We start from the raw sequence: 24,786 nt of genomic DNA, 5'->3' as shown, positions 1-24,786 counted from the left end.
TACTTAATGGAGTGAATCCTTGTGACACACACAGGAGACCCACAATGTTCTTGATAATTTTATACCAGCAGAAGCACTGTCAGTTTGGACTGAAAGGGACAGAAAGAAATGAGAAAATGCTGTTGGACCTCCAAAGTTCTAGAGGTGAGAAGCAGTCTGACAAAACTACTCAGCTGCAAATATGTATCACGTTTCCTGAAAAGGGAAGGGCATGTAGATGGAGAAGGAAGGAGGAAGAGTTTAAAAGGAGGGTATTTCTGGGTTCCCTTCCTAGACAGAATGTGTAGAATAGTCCCCCAGTTTGTTTGTGATGAGCTACAAGTAAGCCTGCCTTCTTTTTGGTAAAGGACTGTGGTTGTGTTTCCAGATGTTGTGGAGCAGAACATCAGAGTTATACTTATAAGCAGTTTACACAATTATATCTAGAATGATCCATGTTATTTTGATACTTGAAGCTAGTATGGAGAACTAGCACAATTTTTCAAGATGTCAAAATTAACCTCAGCCAAGCTCAGTTATTGGGAGAAAATAAATTTTCATACCAATAGATGTAGAAAAAAAAAGGAAATATGGTGATATAAGAGTAGAGTTGAGCAAGATATTAACACCATAGTTTTAAAAAGTGCTGGCAGTTTTCATTTTCACCTAGGGGCAACTGATTGGCTGTATTTCCAAAGACTTGTATATTCATTTAACAACAGACTTGAAATATCCTCTATGTATGCCTAACTTTATACTAGGTTCTAGGGAGAATAGAGCTCATTAACATGTATCCCTCCCTGCTTGTGCAGACTGAAATAAATGGCTCCAAATTCCTTCCATTGCTGTGTCCTGTTTCTCTAACAGTGTGACTCTGCCTCTCCTTCCATCAGTTGGTGAACTCTTTTTCCCACCATCTTGAATATGGGCTGATCTTGTGACTTGCTGTCTTCAATAGAATGTGGCAAGAGAGATATTTGTGGGAATTCTCAACTATGGGAGTTCCAGGGCTTGCAGCCTCCAGTCTTGCTTCCTTGGAATTCTGCTGCTGCTATGGGAAGAAGGCAGCCTCCTTGGTAGTGAGAAACCACATGGAGAGAGAGAAGCCCAGATCAGAGCCAGCACTAATTTTCAGTCACATGAGTGAGGCCATTTTGGATCATCCAGTGCCTGATGAATTGCTAGGTGATAATTATGATAAGAGTAAGCCCAGGTGAGACCAGGGGAAAGAAAACACCCATCTGAGTCTAGCCCAAACCAATGACCCATAGTCATGAGCTAATAAATTATAGTTGTTTTAAGCCACTAAGGTTTGGGGTAGTTTGTGACACCACAGTATGTTACTGTTACTGAGGGGTTCACTGTCTAATGAATGTATTTCCACAGGTTTTTCATTCTAAAAGACTTACCTAGGAATTCTGTGTTTAAATCTTCAGTAATTCAACTCACTGGATTTCCCACATGCACATACGTGTTCTATTTTGCCTTTTACTCCAGATTTTCTGGATATCATATGCTACTTTTGGACTTTGCTAATAAGGATTTATTCAGTTTTAGATCCAGTGTCTCAAGAGAAATTACCCTGGAGTTTATGTTGAACTCCTACTTGGTAAAAGCTGTTTTATACCACAAGATGGGGGGGAGAGACCTGCGGCGGAGGGGGGCTCTAAACAGAATTTGTGTTCATTGTGAGAAGTGGGGCTATAGTTCTTCTTGGACAGGTTATGTTTCCTGACTTCTGATTCTGAGTGTCTGTCTTTTTCTAAAACTCTCATTGGATCTCAGTGATATATTCTTTTGTTCTCAGTGATATATTCTTTCCTCTTACTTCATGTTTGTGTGTTATATTTTTCCCTAATTTATGGTGAGAGCTGAGGCATTGTAACATTTAATATTAATTAGCTCATATTACTCAGTGCAGAACAGGAGAGAGAGTATACTGCTTGTCTCTACTTATTTAAATAAGCAATCTACAGACGACTTTACAGGAAGAATTGCAATCTTATCTCCAACATTGTAAGGCCTCAGTCACGAAGAAGTTATGTAGCAGTTTTAATGATCTTGTGATATGTGAGTTTTTCTTTTAATCTATCAATTACTTGCCCTATTTGACTTTAAGATTCTCAGAAGTAGGTACAGTTGATCCTTGAACAACGTGGTGGTTAGGGGTGCCCACCAGAGTCAAAAATATGCATATAACTTATAGCTGGCCTTCTGTATCCTTGGTTCCTCTGTATCCACAGTTCTGCATTCACACCAACTGTGGGTTTCGGATCTTGTAGTATCGTAGTATTTACTATTGATAAAAATCTGTGTGTGAGTGGACCTGCACAGTTCAAACCTGTGTTGTTAAAGGTCAGCTGTATCTGAAAAGAATAAGTCTTATTAAAATATCAGTTGGGGGTACACTGAATAGCACAGTAGTAATTTTATTAAATGTATATGAAATGCTAAATTGGTTATTGTTTGAAAAATTTAAATGCTCATAGAGATTCCTGAGGAGCTCACTTTATGTCTAGAGAGTGTCTGGAGGTAGGACAGGTCTTTTATAATCTGTGTGCTAAAAGCTCATAGTACTTTTGAGGAAAACTGGCAGGCCCATAATTCTTTACTGGGAAAAGCAAGATTAGATGGCTCTTTATTCTTGGTTTCTATTCTGTAGCCTTGTAACCCCACTACCCTGACCACAGCTGATGGGACCAGGGATTGATGGACTGCCGAGTTGATGACTGGCCCAGAGACAGCTACAGGTCAGTTGAGGTTGGAAAGCCAATCCAATCCAATCTACTTTGGGGGAGAGTGAATTCCATTCGCTCTGAGAGATGCTGGTAGTAAAGTGGCACAGAAGCCAAGAGACATGGAGAAAGGAAGTAAATAGAAAGCATGAAACAATAGTAGTTACAAGTAAAAAGAAGCCACAAGCTATAAAATAAGAGAGGGGAGAAACTTAAAGATGACAAAATACTGAAGATTAGTTACACCTCTTGTGGTGGTGCTCAGTTCACAACACCTTTCATCTGATAATGCCCTTCCTTCATCCTCTTAAGCCTCCTCTGTGGCAACCATGTTTGTGCTACATAGCCCCACCTTTCAGGCTTCAGTTTATTGGATCAAGAGTGGCAGTGTCATCCTTCCTGAGCCAATCAGGTGCTCCCCCTTGGGGCTTTGGAACTGGGACTGAAAGACAGTCTGTCTCTCTGTGTGGCTGGAGCAACAGGATGTGGAGCTATGGGGTGAGAAGATGACAAAGCTGGTGTGTGGAGAGAAAAGAAAGAAACAGATGTGCAGTGAGAAGCAGACTTGGAGAAGCCATGTGGAGAGAAGGAGGGAAACAGTGTGAGAGTCTTGGCTTCTGCTAGCTTTCCAGTTCCTGGCTCTGATCCTCCCAAAACCTCCCTTAGAGCCTCAAGGTGCCTGTACTTTTATAATATCCACTACCATTTAAAAAATGAACATGGCTCAAGGTAGTGTTCAGAGTTTGCAAAGAGGAGTCTCAGTGAAAACATAGAGCTAGTGTGGTAACCTGCGCAAAATTTGTGTTCTCCTTGAAGCTTAGTAGGGCAGCTGTCAAGATGGCTTCTTGCCTCTCTTACAAGAAGTTCCCAGCTGGGTATGTCTCATTTTCTTGAAACCCAGAAGGGACTAACAGCCATAGCTGGAAAATCTGATGTAATGGAACTAATGGAGTTAGACCTTCAAATATCAAATACCAATTTCTATATGAGGATACTTCTGCTCTTTTCTCTTCTCATTGCCCTTTGTATGTCTGTGTTCTTGGAGGGCAGAGGCTGTCTCAGTGCAGTAGGAATGGGGGGCCCCATGCCCATATTCTCAGGTACAGTGTCCCCTTTTCCCTATTTGAAGTCTCATTGTGGTCCTGCCCCTGTGTGCTGACAGGGCTTGGCCTTCTTGGTGAACAGACACTTTAGTACTAAATGTGGGTTCAATGATTGTGCCTTTATTGAGGGCGAAGCTTGTGTTGCTTTCATTCGCGTACCTTGAACTACCTGGCCCAATACCTAATAGGTCCTCCATCAAAACTTATTGAGTGAAAGCCAGAATAAATTATTTTTCTCAGTGGCAGTTTGAAGGTACCAAAAACAGGATCCAAAACCTGAAACCAAACCACATAGTAAATTATATAATCTGAGCGTGCAAATGGATAGATGCCCAGTATAATTCATTAGGGTGTTCATTATGATGATGGTATCTATGCTATGCAAGTTCTTAACCCTCAAGTTGTGAATGCCCTAGTGTGGGATACAGATAAGAATATTGAGTCTACATGTCATTTCCAGGGATCTTGCTTTTTTCTACTTCAGATTGTGCTTTAATGTTGAGAAAAATGATAATCCCACTTGCCCTTGGGTCGTGCATCACTCCTGCTGAACTCTCCTGGAGAGATGACTTCACAGTTTCATGGAGGCTTCCACTTATTTCACCCATCAGAGGAATGTTTATAGTTTTCATGTAAATTTTAATGGGTAGAAACATCTGTTCCCTATCCAACCGTGATGTCTTGTGTATACATGAGAATCCCTGGCTGAGCACAAACCGTGTTTGCTGCGTATTGGATGCTCAGGAAAATAATGTAGACAAAGGACAAAGAAGAGAGGCGTCAAGAGGGAGTGAGGAGGAGAAAGGGGAAGTGGTGAACGGTGAGTGTGAGGAAAACTCTCCCTGCGCCAGCTGGTGGCGCTCTGTGCGGCCTTTCCCTCCTCGGTGGTCTGGCTGGCCCTGGCGGATCCCAGGCCTGCCCCCTTCCTCTGGAGCAGAGCCCGTGGGTCTGGCGAGCCACTTAGCTCCATTTAATGGAGCTGCTCCCTCATAGCAATTGTGGACACCTCTTGCTCCTTGTATGGGAAAGGGCAAATATTCACTGGCATGTCACTGTCCCGCAACCACTTGGCCTTCAAGGCTGGCAGAGCTGGCTTCTCCTTGTTTGCTCCTGTACCTCTAGAGGTTCTTCCCCGCCTCCCATCACCTGAGCTCCTGCTGGAACTTTGAGTTCGTGGGTAGGACTAAACAGCATATTGGGACTGTCCTCCCATAGCTTGGAATTTGCAGAGGACTCCTGACCACTTTTTTGGCCCTACTTATTCCCCCCGACGTGTTCTCCAGCCACCTGAAATTACTTGTAATCCCCCAAATGCCCATACTTCTGAGCCTTTTCTATTTTTTTTAACCTTGGAATGCTTCCTCTTTCCCAGCCCCTGTCCACATGGTGGTGTGAGAACATGCACAGAACACATGCACACGCCACCCGCCAATTGCTCTCTGTACCTCAAAACTCAAACTGAAGTTTTCTCTGTGAGATTCTCTCTGACCCACTCGAACATGGTTCATCACCCTCTCTTGCTGTTCCACTCTTCTGCACACGTACTCTGTGACACTGCCTGTCATGTCACTTTGCAGTGATGGTTTTGGATATGAGGGCTCTGTCCCTGAAGTCAAGTTGCTTGGCTACAAATGACAGCTCCATCACTGGGCTGCGTGATCCTGGGCAGGTTACTTAATATCTCCATGCCTCAGTTTCCTAATTTGTAGAATGGGGATACTGTTAATAATAACCATAAACGTTTATTGAGAAAATTAAATGAGATGATACAGGTAAATCACCTAGCAAAATACCCGGCTCAATAAAGGGCAGCTATTACTATCAACTCCTCAGTTTTTCTTCTCAACCATCTTGTACGGGGACTGTTATGCACCCTGTATTCCTAGAGACTGGTGTATAATAACTCTTTCACATTTGTTTGTTGAGTGGCATTGTTGAACTGATGGCTCCCAGTGGGCTACTCAATCAGGTTCATGTTCTCTGGAATCAGCAGTTGGGGTTCAAATCTCAACTTTACCAGTTTATAGCAATGGGACCTTGGGCAAGTTAATTAAACTTTCTATGTTTTAGTTTAATCATCTGTAAAATGTTAATTATGATAGTACCTAGCTCACAGGGTAGAGATAATCTACAGAGTGCCTAGAATATGGAAAGACCTCAATAAAAGTTAGTTAATGTTATTCTCATTAATGTTATGAGTATTATTACATTTAATACTCATCTTAAATATCACTACTATAAAGACTTGAGAATCACTCTCTGGAAGGGATCTCATTCTTTAGCCAATCATCCAATATAGTTACTAAATGCTAGCTATAATCCTGGCACCGTGCTAGACACCTGCTGTGCAGTGGTAAATAAATCATATGTGATCTCCACCTTCACCTAAGCTGGGGTTTGAGAGAGTGCTAAATCTCAATGTGTTTTCAAAGTTCTCAACCCAATGAGATATAGATTAATGAGACACAGATAGAGATCAAAATGTGAGCTTACTTACAGCCATGTAGGAAAGGTGTTAACTACCCATGTCCTCAACCCAACTACTGTTCATTCTTTTGGCCTTTCTAGATTTATCATTGAAGAATTCTTGGGTCACTACAATTGGCTAAATCAAGGCTTTAGCCTTAGGCTGGTTTTGACTCCTTGTGTTAAATAGTGTCATTGATTTTTCTGTTGCTGAAGGAAGGAACCTCAGGGAAAACATCATGTTGGTTTGGAAACCAAATATACATTTGGCCAAAGCTTTTTTTTTTTTTTTGCGGTACATGGGCCTCTCACTGTTGTGGCCTCTCCCATTGCGGAACACAGGCTCTGGACGCACAGGTTCAGCAGCCATGGCTCACGGGCCCAGCCTCTCCACGTCATGTGGGATCTTCCCAGACAGGGGCACGAACCCATGTGCCCTGCATCGGCAGGCGGACTCTCAACCACTGCGCCACCAGGGAAGCCCTTGGCCAAAGCTTTTAATGCAGCTCTTGGATGATCTTCTCATGGATTTGGTAATTTCTGGGGAAAGGAACACCAGACTTTATGCTCCTTGAGCATATGTCCCTGGGCTTATATAACTCCATGTCTCTGGGGCTTAGGCTATTGCTTAGTAATAACAAGTGCTCAATAAATATTTGTTTAACTCACATTGTTGAACAACAGTTTAGTTGAACATAAAATTCCAGTTTGATGATTATTTTCCCTAAACACTTTGATCTTATTATGTGACTGTCTACTTGCTTCTTGGCTATTTTTGAGAAGCCTGGTGTCCATCTACTTAATTGTCATTCCCCTGTTCCCTGGGGTAATCTCTATTTTGAAGTTAGTATGTGTTTTTCTCATCCATGTTCTTATACTTTTACTAGATATATTTAACTGTAAGATATTAGTGTGGGGTTTTAGAAAATTATATAAATTATTGTTCTTGTAGATATCCTGCAATTTGCTTTTTAAAGTCACCACTATGGTCTCAATATTTATCCAGGTTGATACAAGTAGGTCTAGTTCATTCATTTTCACTGTTGCATATTTCATTGCAAAAATATAGCACCGTGCATTTGTTCATTGATGATCATTAGGTGGTTTCTGATTGTTGCTATTACAAACAGTGCTTTAGTGAGCATCCTTGTGTCTGTCTCCTGTGTGATATAGAAGATGCACACTGAGAAGCAGAATCGCTGGGTCACCAAGGATGTGCCTATCTTAGATGTTGATGGTTGATCTCCAAAGTGGCCTCCCAATTCACACTCCCACCAGCAGGGCACAAGTACTCTCCTTCTTCACATTTTCATCAACCTTGCTGTTGTCAGACTTCTGAATGTGTGTGTACTTGACCCCTACTTTATACATTGTCTCCAGTGTTATCATTCTCTTTTTACAGATGAGAAACCTGAGGCTAAAGAGTGGCAAGCTCAGAGAAAGAACGAGTGAATGAGTGAATGAATGAATGAATATGGTGATACTTTATTTATTTGTTATTTATTATTTCTTTAACCAGAATATAAGTTCCATGAATGTAATTACCCCTAGCCCTGAGAACAGGTTCTGGTAAGAGGTAAGTGCTCGGTAGTTATTGTAATGAATGGAGGAACCTGGGCAGTGAAGGCCCATTTACTTCAGGAACCTCCCCTCCGCCTTCTGAGATACGTTCTGCACTTGCCCTGCAGGAGTTTTGAAGGAGCAAGAAAGGCCTGCAGCAGCCTGGGCTAATGGAGCGGAGGAAGTGTGACAGCTAAAAATTTTTTCAGTGGAAAATTAAATCTGCCCAACAGGGGTCTGATGAGAAGCTGGGGCCAGCCTGAAGGAGGATGCAGCTGGAAGGAGTGTCCATCTGGATCCCACAGGCCTCTGGATGTTGAGAGGTTATTCTTAGCCATCTTTTCTTCAGTCCTTATGTTCTCTTGATCAGGGCTCTCTTGATTTTGCAACCGGAATATTTTTTCCCCTTCTGTAAAACAATGATTTTCCATATAGTAATTCTTTCCTTCTTTAGACTTCCCAGAGGGGGTGGGAGGTTCTTTTTGTGCTCAGACACTTTGCACATTGCCTCCCACCCAGCTCCTCCCAGCGCTTTTGTGGCTGGTGTAGACCTATTCTGTGTGCTGGATTTGACCCCAGATCCTTGTTTGGTTACAAAGGACTTAACCATACCACTCTCCTTACTAATTATTTTTTCCCAGTAACATCAATAGGAGTACATTTCCCACCCTGCCTCCCTCTGCCCCATGTGTCCTGATTTCTGCTGGATTCATTTAACATGAGCCTTCAGGGGCAGCCAAACCGATGGCAGGTGGCCAAGCTCCAAGCCTTGGCTCCTGCGTCATCATTATAATCACTCGCATTGACATGGTGCCCTGTGGTTAACAAAGCGCTGCATGCTCAGCCGCTCTTTAGTCCTCACAGCAGCAGAAGCCAAGACCTCTGGGCTTTGGTGACATCCAGGATCACCAAAGAGGAAAGGCCGAGGTTTGAACTTGCTTTTCTAATGCTGAATCCCCTATTTTTTCTTTCAGTCCTTGAAGGGGTCACAAAGGCAAGTGCCTTTGGGGGCCAGGTAGATAATCTAAATGAGAGCAGCTGGCTGGAGTAGAAAACATGAGGGAGTAGTGAGGACTGTGGGGAAATTAGAGAACATGCTTTGCCTAAACGCATCAAAAGGCAAAGCACTTAAAAAGCAATAAAAACCAAACCCATTTATTTTACCACCTCTTCAGTGTCCAGTCTATAACTTCTCTTTGTTGGTGGTGAAGATGGATGGTGTCACTTTATCGCTGAGTAGCACTGACTTGGTGGCATGAGTAAGCATGACCTTGGTTGCAGTAAGTCTCTGGTATAGATGAGGAAGTGTATGTTAAAGATTGAGTGGTTTTATGGCTTTTAGGATAGTATTACAGACCCAAGGATGTACGTATCCTGGGCCTACCCATCATCTTGTCTTCCCTAGAATTTTCAAGGGATGAGGTTCAAAGTAATATGACATTTTTGGTTGTGCAAGTCCCTTACGCCTCAGTCCCAGCCCTGGTCAAAAGTTCTCCCCCTCCTTCCCCGCCTCTCCCTCCCTCTCTCGTCCCTTTTTGAAATCATGGGGTAGTTGCACAGGTCTCTATGCTGAGACAAAGAGTGACAGTGACAAAGACAAGAGAGATAGTCAGGCCCCCAAAAGAACCCCAAGTTTACCTTCTCACCCAGGCATAGGACCCAGAGAAAAGACAGAGAACAGCGTGGTTCATGCCTTTAAGGAGAGAGAGACCTTCCCCATTAATATGGGGTCCAATGAAGGTCATGGGCTTTGGCCAATCAAATAAAAACTCCTTCTCTTTTGAGGGGGGTTAGGAAGGGGCTGGGCTGAGGTGGGGCTAGCATGAGAACAGGGCTGAAGTGTATCCCTTACTCTAAACAACAGTGGTTAATACTGTGGACCCAGAGTGTGCAGCTCTGCTACCTATGGGCTCTGTGACCTTGAACAAGTTATTTGACCTCATTCCTCAGCATCTTCATCCATGAAACATGGGTGGATGCAGTGGTGATGAGGATGAACTGAGATAAGGCATGTGCATTGGTCAGTAAATATTCGTTCTTTTTGTGTGGAGTTCTGTCTCCTGGCCCCACTCTTTTCTCTGTTAGCTAAAACCTGAGGAAGCCTTCACATGCCCGCAGAAGGAATACAGATGGAATAATTCATAGAACAAGAAACTACAATATTCTGCCAATTTTTCTTCTTCGGAACTTGCTATTTGCCCAAATTCTCTGATTCCACCTTTTTCTCTCCATCTCTATAACCTCAGATGGTCTCAGTGAGCTGGAATCTTGGACGAGGTAGCTGGGACTCTGCCGGATAAGGCTTGGCTGTCAAATGTGCTTTGTGAGCTATAACTGTGACTTTTGTCTAAATATTCACTCCAACTTAACTGCCATTCAGTTTTAACTTTTCCTAAGTAGTTGTTTTCTCATCTGGCTTCTTGTGGGACAGAAAATTTAAGAAGGCAGATTCTATTATTCAAACACAACATTGCTGTACTTACCGAATCAATAGTGGACTGCAAGTCCCCCTCCCCCATCTTTAGAGTTGGTTTTCTTTCGCATGCCTCACATATACCAGTGAAAAATAGTTCAGAGTGGATATTGCCTAGACATAGAATTAGGTTCTCATTAATGGGAAGAATTAAGTTCTTATCAATGGGAAAAAGTAGAATTGAGAGGTAGATGATACGCTTATATACTCTGATTTATTCTTAGTTTTTACCGCACGTAATGTTTCTGTTGAGACCAGCTGACAGAGTTGGAGGCTCAGCATGGAAAAAGCATGGATAATTCTGAAGTACAAATGATTCACATGTTACATGTATTTTAGCATGGAGCCAGCGGAAGACTTTTGGATGGTGTCCTTCCCGCCTTCTCTCCCTCTCTGTCCCTCCCTGACCCCCCACTCTTCTCCTTTCCCCACATCTGTAGCCATCCCCTCCTGGTTAAACCCAGAAGGAAAACTCGATGGGAATGATGGAAACCATCCAGGAAATTACGACACCCAGGTTCTGGTTCCAGCTCTGCTAATTACTAACTGAGTGGTAGTCACCCCTCTGGGTATCAGCTTCCTCACATATAAAAGAAGTAGGAGGGTGGGGGAGGCCAGGGCACGTAGGACTGAGAGATCTCTAAGTTTTCATTCCTCTGTGGATTTCACCTTTGCCAGCTTGGGGCCTGGCATGTCTCAGCAGCTGGTCACTTGGATAATCCCCAGAGCAGATAAGTGCTGCAGGATAACGGAACATGGGCCCTGTTCACAGCAGAGTCCAGCCACTCGAATAGATGCTGGTGCCTCTGGCTGTTTTCCGGAGCCACCAGCCAACCCAGAGAAGAAGCTGGCTGGAAAAGTGGATGGATGGATGTATTAGAAAGGCCAGTGTCATCTCCAAACACAGTGTCTGGGAAATGCCCATGTGCCCAGAAAGAAGTCACTGAATCCCTCCAGCTGGTGCAAAGAGCCGGGCAAGCCAGGCTTTGAATACTGACGCTGCCACTTATCCGAGCTGTGTGACCTTGGGCAAGCTCTCTGGCTGTTTTGTCATTTTTGTCCTCCATAGAATGGGAGTGGCAGTATACCCACCTTGCCAAATTGTAGTAAAGTTCGAGGTACTGCAGAGGCCTAACAGTACCTACTGAGTATAGGGACTCAGAGGTACTCAGTAAATGGTAGTAGAAGTGGCTGTTGTATTACTACCCTGTGCCCTTTACTCACAGGACTCATTCGGGGGACTTGGGCCCCAGTTCCGGCTCAGGGCTCCTCCCATGGCTGGAGAACTGGCTCCAAGACCAGGCCCAGCCATGCCAGGGAGCCTGACACAGAGATGCTGCCGAACGAGACACTGATTAAATTCCCTGATTGAGGAGCCTCAGCATCCCGGTCCAGAGGGGGAGCGCCAGCAACATTTAGCACAATCTGCTTGGATCCTTAATTAGGTTATTTTTAAAGACCTTTTCAAGGTCTTGTCCCCTTTCCTCAACTTCCTCTGGCCCCTTCTCTCTGGGTCCCTGTCAGAGAAGGGAAACAGAGCAGTGTGGGGCCCCCCTCCAATCCTCTTCCAGGGAGAAAGTAAAAGGAGCACAAGAGGCTGTTTTCCTTGCAGAAGATGCGGCTAACACAAGCCCTGACCGCTCAACGTGGCTGCAGCCCCATCAGAAGGGCTAAATCTCCACGCGCGCCGGGCTGATCCCTGTTTTGTTTTCTGGCGAAACTGGGTTTCCAATTCAAACCTGCCTCTTCCTCCATCCTTTATCCGGACAGCTCGCAAGTGTTTTCCTCGGAAGCGCGATTATGTGGCACTTAGTGTATTTTCTCACCTTCCTGTGTCCACCTGGTAAAAATAAAATAAAACAAAACAAAACAAAATAAAGGAGCCTGGGATTGAACTGTCGTTATTTTTTAAAAGGGGAGAGTGGGGTCACATGATGGCGAGTAACTGATTTAGTGAAGTGGCTGCAAGTCCGGGTTTGCTGCACAGCCGGCCCCTCCCGGCGGGGGCGCTGACGTCACGGAAAAGCCCCGGAGCTGGTCGGCCGGGCCGGTATAAACCGCGGGGCCGCGGCGGCTGCGGGCGGCGGGCTCCGGCGGAGGCACAGACGGCGGCAACGCGCGAGCACCCTGCGCTCGGCGGCCCCAGCATCACAGCGCTCACCGACCCTCGGACGCCCAAGTAAGCCAGGCGGCCCGCGGGGGCCCTCCCGACTTTGGAGAGGGGTGGGGGGCTGGTTGGGGAAGGGGTGGGCGTTCCCAGCCCGCAGAACTTTCTAAGTTGAGAAAAGAGCCTTCGGAACGTGCTGTCCACACTGTGGTTTTCCAAGTCAGGGGCAAAGTTTAAGGTGCAAAGGATGTCATCTGTCATCAGCAGGTTCCTTGCTTCAGTTCAGGAAGAGGGCCACCTCCTCCTACCCGCTGTGGTCAGAGGGCAACCGTCAGGCTCTGGTTGTTTGAATTCAAGTCGGCCAACGGGGGCGCTGCTCGGGAGATTAAAAAACCCGGCTGATCATCGCGGTCAGGGTCGTGCTTAGGGTCATCGACGGGTTGGGGTGTGGAGGGTGGGGGTGAGCGTGGGAAGGGGCGTGTCTGTGCATTTCTCGCTCTCCCGAGTGGATCTTGCTGATTCAAATAAGAATCCTTCTACTTTATCTGAAGGAGCCTGGGAGTACAGACATCCGTGCAAGGGGGGCGGGAGTGGGGGGAGTCCTGAGAAAGGGAAAGTTGTAGCGAAGTTGTTGAATGTCTTTGGGGAGAGTCTTTGACCTGATTTGCTTCAGAACGGTGGAAATCTGAGTTGAATTAAAGAGCTCTTGAAGCGGACATGGTTTAATAAGAGTGAAGCATTTTCTCTGCGAATTTGACAGGTCTGAACCTGAGCGGGTCATTTCCCTGCCAGAAGGACAAGGCATGGGGCTGGGATGTTTTAAATGTGATATCCGTGGACAGGAGGGCAGAGCTGAGGCATAAACCTCAAACAAATTCTCCCCCCCCGCCTCAAATAATAGCTAATTCAGGCAGCTGGGGAGCATCAGGGCAACTTTACTAAACATGGAAGTTCCAATAATCGCTTGTCCAGTCCAGCCAGGGGGAGTGATGTCATTGTCACGTGTTTCCCACTGAGGCCCACTGGATGCTGGTGCAATTAAGAGCCATGTTTAGACAAGAGCAGCTAACCTGGCCAGCTGGTCCCCAGCTGCATTAACTTGTTGCTTTTCAAGCCATCTCTGGAGGCTGTTGGTTCCTTCCGGCTGCCTCTGTGCCAGCTCTGAGTGGGGAATCCCCAGGCTTCCTTGACGATGGAGGAAGCCCCAGGGCAGTGGGGGATATTAATGGTATTTTTTCCTCTTTGCAAATGACAATCTGCCTGAGGAGCTGGTAACAGAGTGTGTGTGTGTGTGTGTGTGTGTGTGTGTGTGTGTGTGTGTGTGTTCGGTTGAAAGCCTGTTGACTGCTTCATTGGTGTTCCTTGTGTTAGGGTTTCTTGGGTCTCACCTCATTTAGTAAAACATCACTGACCACTGTGTTTAAGCCCCCTGAGCTCTCACTCATGCTTCCTAATGCTAACATCATGGCTGCTTTGCTCTCTAGGACCCAACGATGACTCTGAATAATGTCACCATGCGCCAGGGCACTGTGGGCATGCAGCCGCAGCAGCAGCGCTGGAGCGTCCCAGCCGATGGCAGGCATCTGATGGTCCAGAAAGAGCCCCACCAGTACAGCCAGCGCAACCGTCACTCTGCTACCCCCGAGGACCACTGCCGCCGGAGCTGGTCCTCCGACTCCACGGACTCAGTCATCTCCTCTGAGTCGGGGAACACCTACTACCGGGTGGTTCTCATAGGGGAACAGGGGGTGGGCAAGTCCACTCTGGCCAGCATCTTTGCAGGCGTGCATGACAGCATGGACAGTGACTGCGAAATGCTGGGAGGTAGGTGGACCAGCCCCAGCGGGCTTCTGTGGTCAGCAGTGGTCCAGGAGAAAGAACAAGTAGGTGGGTCATTTATCTGCAGAGTTGGGAACTGCGATTATGCATTCTTGGCTCTGGCTCGGGAGCTGAGTCCCCACAGAAGCACTGGCGTAAGCCCCTGGGACAAGAAAATGAAAATGCTCGTAGATAGAACCTGGGCCAGAAAGGGAATTTCTTAGATTCCAGCTCTAAAGGGCCTGGGGAGACAGATGATAGAGGGCAGAGCCAGAGGGTCAGGGTCCCACCTCTGGCTTTTGCCATTTCTGACCTGGACCTTTCAGGAACTGAGTGTAGACACAGCCTTTTTTCCATGGTGATACCTAAAACCAAACCGATTTGAAAAACTGTTAGGATGAATCCATTAGTTTGTTTATTGCAATATTAGAGGCTTTTGAGGGTATAAAATCATTTAAAATCTGTATTTTAAATAGCACATTTAAAAAAATATTGAAATACAACAATGATGATACATATATTTGTATAGTCTTACAGTTTTTCAAGACAACTTGCCCTGTACAATCTCATTTAAAAGATTTATTATTTAAGCCTTGATTTCCAAAACTAATTTGAGGTGACACAATCTCAAAAATTCACATATTCCTCAAATACGTGTAAAGCATAGCACTACATTCTGGGAAGTAAGATGAGGACCCTAATAGTCGGTGGTTTTCATACAGCGTCTTTCAGCCACGGCTCCCATCTTAGACAATGCCAGGGTCTCTGTGTGTCCCTGTTTGCAGCTGCGGAAATGAAGGAAGAGCCTTCCAGTGCTTGTCCCAGTGGCATGGTCTGTCTCTACGCTCAGTTGCAACTCACAGGTGAATCACAGACTTCCGGAGTAGGAAGATGTCTTAGTGATGAGTCGGTTCTGCCCTCTACTTCATGCATAGAAATCCTACTCCTTGCTCACTACTGTCAGCCCATTTCTACTAAACGTTTATTCTTCCATTGTCTGGGAGTTCACTGCTTCATGAGGCAGCTCTGACTGGCTTTAAATGATGACTCACTGATGGAACATTGATTTCTCTCCTCACTCCTGAAATCTCAGGGACGATAGCTAAACCCTATTTCAAGGGAGAAAGAGGGTCAGTATCTCTTTTTATGTAAAAGCCTGTGGGGGAGTGTCACTATAGGAGAAAGGGAGGAGGAACTACCATCTAGAATGCACATTCGCAGTGGGACATGCACTTTATTGGGAGCCTTATATTTGCTACTGTTTATTTTGGTCCTGACATTATTGCTGTGCTCATATGAGTAAACTGAGTCTTAGGGACTTTCCTAGAATCACCCACTGGGATGGCTGGAATTAGAACTCAGGATTTTATAATGTTAGTTTGGTGGTGTTCTCCTTCTGTCATTGATAAGGAACTTGCTATGTGCCAGGCACCATGCTAAGTACTTCCCACAAGTATTTTGATAATGCTTACGAAAATTGAACCAATTTGGTATTAATATCCCTATTTTACAGGTGAAGAAATGGAAGCTTATGAAGTCAAGTGACTTTCTCAGGGTGAAAAAGCTAGTCCATGGTCTGGACAGGATTCAAAACTAGTTGTGGTTGAACCTAAATCCTGTGTTCTTTCGCTGTACTCGGCAGCCCCTGGATTTAGCATCCAAATGCTGTTACGTACTGTAGCACATTGGGCTGGGTACCGACCACATGCCTGGCTCCATGCTAGGCTCTGGGGTACCCAGGGATGAACGAGGTACATCATACATACCCTCTTAGGAAGGAGCTAAGTGTCAGTGGCTATAATTCAGAGCAGGATAAAATTATATGAATACCTTAAGAAGTAATAATAAAGTGCTTTGGAGACTGATATAAAGAAGAGACCAACCAAGAGTTTTTGTTTGTTTCTTTAGGAGGGAGGAATTGAAACAGTTAGTGGAGAGCAGACTTTCAAAACTGTTTGTCCATTAGAGTGCAGTGGTATCTATCCAGAGGGCAGTATCCCCATAGGCATAGAGTATTAAGGAGATTGACCCATCCCTGAAACGGGAAGGCAGGCTTCTGTATCTGGGAAGCTTCTTTGTTTAATAGGGAGAGGGGGCAGTTGATAGAGAGAATCCTTTCCTTATCATCTCCTCACAGAGGGAATCTTGGGCAACAAGAAGCTTCTCAGCTGACTCATCCTACCTAACGTGTCCTATCTGAGTAACTAAATTTATACTGTCTAGGGTTACAGCGCTTACGTATAGGTGGCTATTGGAATCGCTAGTTGGCTTTTATGTTTCCCAAGGAGAGGGTTTTCCACGGCATTTCACTGCATTGTTCTTTTTTCGGCATTAACCATAAGAAAAAAACTACACAATACTCTCATCATCATTTCTCCAAATAAAGATGGATGTTGTTAAGATTATATTGCAATAATCTTATGACTCTCTGTGCACACTTAATGCCGTTCATTCATTCATCCATCCATCCATTCATCCCTAAACAGTTACTGAACCTATACCGTGGAGCTTGATGCGACACTCTGAGGACATACAAAGAGTCGTGGGGCTTCTTCCTTAAAGATGCTTACAGTATATGCAGTAGAGATCAACTATAAATCGATAGGATGTGATAAGTGTCTTCAAAGAGGTACAAGGGCAGTGCTGTGGGAATTCAGAGGAGAAAATAAATATTACTTCTGGCTGTGAAAATCAGAAAAGGGTTCATGGAAGTGCTGGTCTCTGAGCTGGACCCTAAGGACCACTAGGATTTGGAAGCCCTGGGGTAGGTGGAAGGCGTTGCACGTGTGCACAGGGAGTACAGGAGAGAGCACCGGACTCGCAGCCTGATGATGTGAGTTTGGACCCCAGTTTTGACACTGACTTAGCTAGGTGCTCTGGAGACAAGAAACTTACCCTCCTTATTAGTAAAATAGGGACAATAAGTACTTCAAAGTGTATTAAGAGGATAACAGGTGATAGTGCCTGGCACATAGTAAGTACTGAGTGAATGAACATTAGTTAGAGCTGATTCTGAATCTGTTGTTTCCTTTCCTTGGGCTTACTTTCCACAACTGGACCTTTCATTGCTTGAAGTTCTCATCCACTTTGGTCCCTCTTGGCTGGGGCCCTGTGATATGTGCAGAGGAGACGTGAGCCACTAGAGGAGAGGCCAGTATTCCTAAGCCGGAGTTCCTTTAGGGTTCCTTGGGATCCCCTGCACTCTGAAAGCTGAAAGCAGTTGAGAGTTTTGAGGGGAGAGGGATGCTGGAGCCTCAGAACTTTCGAGGGGCTGCCTTAGCCGGTTTCAGCGGGTAAGAGAACTCTTGGGCAGGTTCACACACAGCGTTTGAGCCAGTCTTGAGCAGGATGGTCCTCCAGGCACAGTGGGGGTCAAATGCAGACAGACAAATCGAGGTGCGTTAGTCCAGGGAAAATGGCTGCAGACAAAAAACTCCATCCCACACCTCAGGATGATCTCTCTTGCTACGCAGGGTGTGAGTACACACCCCTGGCTTTCATGGAGAGGACCGTAAAAATGAGGACTCCCCAGAGCAGGTTACTGAAAAGCCTTATAAGCCAATAGGCCTTAACCCTTTCTCCATACACCTTAACCCAGGGCAAATTTCAAAGGACTCTTCTAGAATTTTATATTCTTTTATTTCCCCTCTTCTCACCCAGTTAACCCTTGAAAAGGCTGAAAGGTGGGGACTAAGAGAGGAAGAGAAAATGGAGCTTTGCTTGCAAGCAGGTCCTCTCCTGGTTGCAGAAGGCTCTCAAGCAGGATGCTTTGAGTGAGAAATCCTTGGGGCATGTGGCCAGAGGTGATACGTAAGCCCAGGTGCAAGGCATATGCACAAAGCAGGGCGGAGGTGTATTGCTTTAGGCTTTTGGGTTTCCGGCACAATGATTTTCAGGCAGAGGTAAGTCCAGTCAGAATGATCCTGTCAGGAACTTTCCAGAACAGCAAAGCAGTTTGGCCTTACTTCTGCAGCTGGAATCTTTAGTCCACTTTTTCTCCAGACTTCTTCTGGTACCTCGTAAACCAAGAGAAAGCTTGAGTTTGCTTTTCCCCTTAGCTATTGGGATACAGTATGTTTCTGTCTGAACTACTAAGGATTCAGATGAATCTCTTGTGCCTACTGTTGCGTGGTGAGTGATGAGCTGAGGGCAGAGAAAGTGCTTTTTTGAGTTTTCTGAGTGCAGGGAGGTCTCGCAGAGAAAAGAGAAAAACTCTGAGGTGGTAAGGGGGCAGTCAGCTCCCCCGCCCCCTACCCCCATCTGTGCTGCTCAAGCTTTGATGATTTGCACTTGGTTGTATAAATGTGCCTGTTGAGGTCCTGAGGCCCTACTCTCCAGTAAGCCAAATTAGGCATTCCACTGCAATCCCATTCATGATATATATTGTGGATGGCAAACATGATGGGAATAATAGACTTAAAATCCCCCAGTGGGAAAACTGTCAACATCATTTAGAAGAATGATACCTAAAGAGATGGGAAAACTGACAGAAAGACAAAGCCATTCCTGGCTAATTTTATTCTCATTTGTCCATATTGTCTTTTCTTTTCCTCTCCGGATTCTAATTCTTAGAGGAAGAAACACTGAACCAGGAGCATTGCTTTTTATAAACCCCTCACTATAATGAAACAGGAAATGTCCTGGTTCCTACGATACAGGGCTCTTAAGCTAGGATTTACCTATGGTAGGGAACGCAAGTATGGCAAGAGCCAGCTTCCTCCATCTGAAGAAGTGGTGATAACAGCTAACATTTATTGCATTCCTACTTTGTGCCCAGGCTTAATATATGTCATTGTCACAGCCCTGAGGTGTGGATACTCTTATCAATCCCATTTCACATACGAAGAAACTGAGGCTCAGAGAACTTAAGTAAGCAGTCCTGAGCCAAATAGTTAATAAGAGATGGCACCCAGATTTGAATTCAGGTTTGCTTGTGCTCCCAAGCCACAATGCTCTATTTATCATTTATTCATTCCTTTGATAAGTATTAACTGAGCACCTGCAATCTACCAGGCACTGTCCTGGGTGCTGGGGGAAATAGCAGTAAGCAGCATAGATGCAAGTCTCTGCCTTAACGTTCTGGAAGGCGAGAGGGACAGAAAATAATAAAATAAGTACGTTAAATGGATTCATGTTAGATGGCAATCAGCACAATGAAGAAACATGAAACAAGGAAGGGAGTAAGGATTATTGGTAGCAGAGAGGCGATGGAATTTTAAATAGATGGTCAGGGAACACATCCCTCAGAAAGAGATAAGGGAACAAGCCTTTCGATATTTGAGAGAACAGATTCCAGGCCAAAGGAACAGCAAGAGAAATGGCAAAAAATCATTATGAAGATCATAATTCTCAAATGATACAATTCAACACAGGAAACCTCATTGTGCAAATAGAGTGGGTATGGGTTCAACTGTGTGGAACTGGTGGGAACCTCTCTTGCAGAAAAATCCCAGTGAACTCCGTGAATCCGCCCCTCACCTCTCCTACCGATGTTTCTGGGCTGGAGCTGCTCTGGCCCTTTGTACTGCATTCACCCTTCTCCTGCATTCAATCTGGGCTCAAGTGCAGGGAGGAAGGTTTCCATGACTAAGTAGAGCTGGAGACTGCACTTCTGCTCTACTTAAGATGGAAAAACAAGCCTACTTATTCCTAGGGAACTGTATTGTTTTTTTAACGAAGAAAACTTCACCAAAGCAGGGATAGTTTCAAGATTTTTTTCTTGCACGTCTCAAAAGAGGAGAAACGTCTCTGAGCTGAAAGCTCCTGAAATGGCCAGTGAATGTTCAGTAATCACCCCACTGAAAGGTGCAGTGGGTTTCCATGGAAGGCTTATGAGCTGGGTTTACAGTTCTGCTGGGCAGTTAGTGTTTCTCATGGCACCGTCCATGGACTCTGAGTCAAAAGGAGTAATGTGAGTTTATTCTCCTGAATGGTTTTACTATATAAAAGGTATAGAAATGATGAAAACAAATGCTTTTCATTTCAAGCATTTAGTGATACATGTTCAGAAGACGTAGGTGTTCTGCTCATTACTAAGCAGAATACTGGAGGAATATACGTAGAATGTTGTTGAAGGTGATTAAAAAAATAATTTGCCTGTGTAAATATTTACACAGTTTACTCTGTATATTGACATAATTAATTGCATATTTAGTAAGTTTATTTTCTGGCATAATTTTCTATACCCTTTTCAGAAAAGTGTTGCCTATTTGCCTGCCTCCAGGATCACTGTTCTTTCTTTTCCAGAAGATACATATGAGCGAACACTGATTGTTGATGGGGAAAGTGCAACAATTATACTCCTGGACATGTGGGAAAATAAGGTATGCAGAGCCTGTAGCTCTCTGTAAATTCCTTCAGGGCCTGCCTTCCAACAGGCTGTTTGGGGCAAGGGTGACATTGCCCTTTTTGATGTTCCAGATGAGGTGGACTCATTTTCTTGATTAAAAGCATTTACTTCTGGGCCTCCCTGGTGGCGCAGTGGTTGAGAGTCCGCCTGCCGATGCAGGGGATACGGGTTCGTGCCCCGGTCTGGGAGGATCCCATATGCCGCGGAGCGGCTGGGCCCGTGAGCCATGGCTGCTGAGCCTGCGCATCCGGAGCCTGTGCTCCGCAACGGGAGAGGCCACAACAGTGAGAGGCCCGCGTACCACAAAAAAAAAAAAAAAAAAAAAAAAAAAAAAAAAGCATTTACTTCTGAAGAATGAAACTGTTCTAAGGAACAAGTCGTTCATAAATGAGCTTTGAATAACAAGCAAGTTGCAGTGATTTGCCCTTAGTTCTATTCAAGAATACAAAAAAGTGTATTTGTTTTAGAGAAAGTGCCAGTAAGTATGGATGATAATTTTAAACTACATAAAAACATATTATATGAAGCTGACACTCTCACTACTAGTTTTCAATATTTTCTTTTCAAAGGTTTGGGGTTTCTGAGCCTATTTGCTAGACCTTCTGTTTATTAAGAACCCTCCTATGCTAACAAAAGGATTCTTAATTTTATCACTTAGGGGCAAAAGAGTTTTATGGAAGCCAGGAAGGACTCATTTTTGGTAGTTTAAATAAAATTGGAAATATTGTTTGGCAGACTCTTTGTATAATTTATCAACTCAAGCTGTAGGAGGAATCATAAAGTAAAACTTTTTGGCATCAGTGCTGTCTGAGCTAGGAGTCTTTACAGCCACAGACATCTTGTAGGCATGGAAGACTGATGCCTTTTGGAGAGTTGGAATAAGTTTTCTTCCTTTCTCATATCAGCAAGGGTACTTTAGGATAAACACATTGTCTCTTTCAAACTAACACCTCATTTACCAGGCAAGTCTGAGCTCATGGGAGATCTCATTTCATCAGGGGGAGAATGAGTGGCTCCAAGACCACTGCATGCAAGTCGGGGATGCCTACCTGATTGTCTACTCCATCACGGACCGAGCCAGCTTTGAGAAGGCATCTGAGCTTCGAATCCAGCTCCGCAGGGCCCGGCAGGCAGAGGACATTCCTATAATTCTGGTTGGCAATAAAAGTGACCTGGTGCGGTGCCGGGAAGTGTCTGTATCAGGTGAGAGGAGTGATGCCAATACCATAGAAACTGTCTCTGGGTCACCTGCATTTTCCTTCCAACAGTTGTTCTTTCCTTCCTCTTTCATGAAGCTGGAACCAGGGACTTATTAAAATGCCACATGGAGTTTTATGCATACTCTCTAAGGTGCCCATGTCCCCAGCAGATCACCTGTTCTACCTGCAGGATTCCAATCTCCCTATCCCTAAGGCTTTCCCTGGAATTCCTTTAGGGAAGAGGTCATGCTCAGGGGTTTACTGGCAGTCCCCAGCCCTTTCTCCTTGTCCTTTCTATTCTCCAGGGAGATCTCAAGAGTCCTGGGAAGTGAAAGTAGCATCTTCAAGCAAGAAGGATGGGAACTTTGATTTAGGGGCACTGTGAGAGTCTCACTGAGATTAAGAATTCCACTCTGGTTGCCTCTGGTTCCTGTAGACCCTAGAAACACCCTCCCAGCCCTTACCCTTTGCTTCCTAAGTTTCAGTTAAGGCATCAGTCCGATGGTGTCACATATCCTTTGTCATACTTGGTTCAGGGATAATTCCTATTTGTTGAGTTGGCACCCAAGTGCCTTTGGGGGCCCTTAAAATTTTATTGGCCTAATACAGATTTGGTACGATGGTAAAAAAATAAAATAAAATACTGCGTTGCCAGGCTCCACCCAGGAGAAAAGAACCCTGTTGAATACTTAATAGACCCAACCAGCTTGGGAATGTCTTACTCTTAGGAAATGACTGTCTACAGTAGTCATTTTTTTCCAAACCAAAACTTGGACACCTGGTCATTGAACACAATAGAACATTCGAAAATGAGACTTTCAGAAAAGCTTGTTTGGATAGTTTTCCGTAATTGTATTGGACTGTGTGAAATTCTCCAATTTTTTTCAAAATATCTCATCAAAGCTTAAAAAATTTTTTTTCAGAGGGGAAAGTCAAATAGTCAGATTCTTATTTTCAATTCAGGAAACTGACTCAGGAGAAAGAGTAAGGAACATGAACTTGAGAGTGAAGCAGGCCTGGATTCACACCTGCCACTTACAGGCTATGTGAACTGCCTCAAGTTTTTAAAGGACCACCTCTCTCCCCTCCAGTCTCATCACCTATCCGAAAGGGATAATGTATTCTTAAAGATTGTTGTAAACATTAAAAAAATGTTTATAAAGTATTCAACCCAGTTCCTTATGGGAATAAATTTAGGCTATGGCTTTGACTAATTAATATTCCGATATTTGATGAATTTGGACTTTCACACAGTGAATTTGGTGGGCCAGATCTAAAGCCCACCTCTCCTGTTTCCATGAATCTTCGTGTGAGGGTCTTTCCTTCTATTTAAGCCCTGGGAGGACATGTGTCCCAGTGGCCTCCTGTATCCATCGCATATATGACTGACTGAGAGTTCCCTAGAGGACCATTTAAAATCAGGCCTCATCCAGCTTGGCTTTCTGTGTTTAGGGTCGTATTCTGCAGCGCCCCTGACTTTCTTCTCCTGTCCTTTCTCCACCAGAAGGGAGAGCGTGTGCCGTGGTGTTCGACTGCAAGTTCATCGAGACCTCTGCAGCTGTCCAGCACAACGTCAAGGAACTGTTTGAAGGCATTGTGAGGCAGGTCCGCCTCCGGCGGGACAGCAAGGAGAAGAACGAGCGGCGGCTGGCCTACCAGAAGAGGAGGGAGAGCATCCCCAGGAAAGCCAGGCGCTTCTGGGGCAAGATCGTGGCCAAAAACAACAAGAACATGGCCTTCAAGCTCAAGTCCAAATCCTGCCATGACCTCTCTGTGCTCTAGGCACCCGGAGTCATCCAATGTCCCCCAGTGGACATCACTGAAGGCCATTGGGACCCATAATCTATATTAGATTGGATTCTTAAGTATTGTTAGATGTGGCTTCCCCTGTTAGCTGGGAACTAACGTGCTAGGCTGATGGGAAACAAAATGCATGAGAAATGAAAGAGCTTTGTGAAGACTCAGTATTTATTTACAGGAAAAGCCTGACCTTTGCTGCTTGAACACCCAAGACTCATTAGGGGACATGGTTGGTGTTCACATGTGTTTCCTCTCCTTTGGCTTAGTAGAGAATTGAAGCCTACAAAATAATGCCTAGACAAGAATTTTTCATTATTAAAATTTTGCCTGGTGTTCTGTTACGTGAATTTGAGGCCAATCAGTGGGTCATGAACAAATACAGGAAAGCCATCAAAGGAATTATTCAAAGGAGGGAGAACTTCTTTCTCTGTACCTTATATTTGTGGAGCTAGGATTGCAGAACTGGGTTCATCACGATCATCACCGTTATTGCTCCATGAAGCTGTGAAAAGAAATGATGGACTTGCTGGAAACTAAAGCTTAGTAAACAATTTTTGTTCAGTGCCCACAGTCAGGGATCCAGAAGTCTATAGAATTGGGAACTGCTACATGTACCACTAATGGGCTAAAAAATTATATCTTTACTACTGTTGTCTTGTAATTTTTTATTTAAAGGAAAATTATTTTAATCAAATTCTATTTAGTCAAACCACGTTTTATGTTGCATTATTTTTAAAATCATAGGGCCATCATAAAAAAATATTTTTAAAATCTAAATTATTGAGAACCTGGAGTGCAAAATACCAAATTTTTAAATATAATCGAAGGTCTGAAGTTTTATAAAACACAAGACATAAATACTTCCAGCATTTTGGGTTGACCCTTTTATGCCACAGCTCTGCTCTATTTATTATTATTTTGCAAAATAACCATTTTAACATTTGATAAAGCATATTTATGAACATGTTTCTTAATAAGAAAAATGCCCATTTTATTACCATTTTCTATCTTTTTCAGAATATTCAAGTTTTTACCTATATGTCTTATAATAAAATAAATAAAATCTTTGGAAAAAAAAGGCATTCCTAAATGTTTTTCCTCCCGACTCAAGATGATTATGATCATTTTGATGTAGCTTCCAGAGCAAGCACATTATAGAGAAACATACCTATTATTTTATTTCTTCTCTTCATTGGC

The 24,786-nt window shown here is 44.3% G+C and overlaps 1 protein-coding gene across 1 annotated transcript; it reads left to right on the top strand.

The window, feature by feature from the left end:
• Positions 1-13,907: 13,907 nt before the first annotated feature.
• GEM (GTP binding protein overexpressed in skeletal muscle) lies at positions 13,908-23,571 on the top strand (the record flags this gene model as incomplete). The annotated part of the gene is made up of 4 exons (XM_079722823.1): positions 13,908-14,247; positions 20,488-20,564; positions 21,589-21,793; positions 23,294-23,571. The coding sequence occupies exons 1-4, from the start codon at positions 13,917-13,919 to the stop codon at positions 23,569-23,571; spliced, it is 891 nt and encodes a 296-aa protein (XP_079578949.1). The 5' UTR covers positions 13,908-13,916.
• Between the last annotated feature and the right edge of the window lie 1,215 nt (positions 23,572-24,786).

The sequence above is a fragment of the Hyperoodon ampullatus genome (assembly GCF_949752795.1).
Source record: "Hyperoodon ampullatus genome assembly, chromosome: 17".
In the NCBI taxonomy this organism is placed as follows: domain Eukaryota; kingdom Metazoa; phylum Chordata; class Mammalia; order Artiodactyla; family Ziphiidae; genus Hyperoodon; species Hyperoodon ampullatus.
This window is presented reverse-complemented; position numbering and strand designations above follow the sequence as displayed.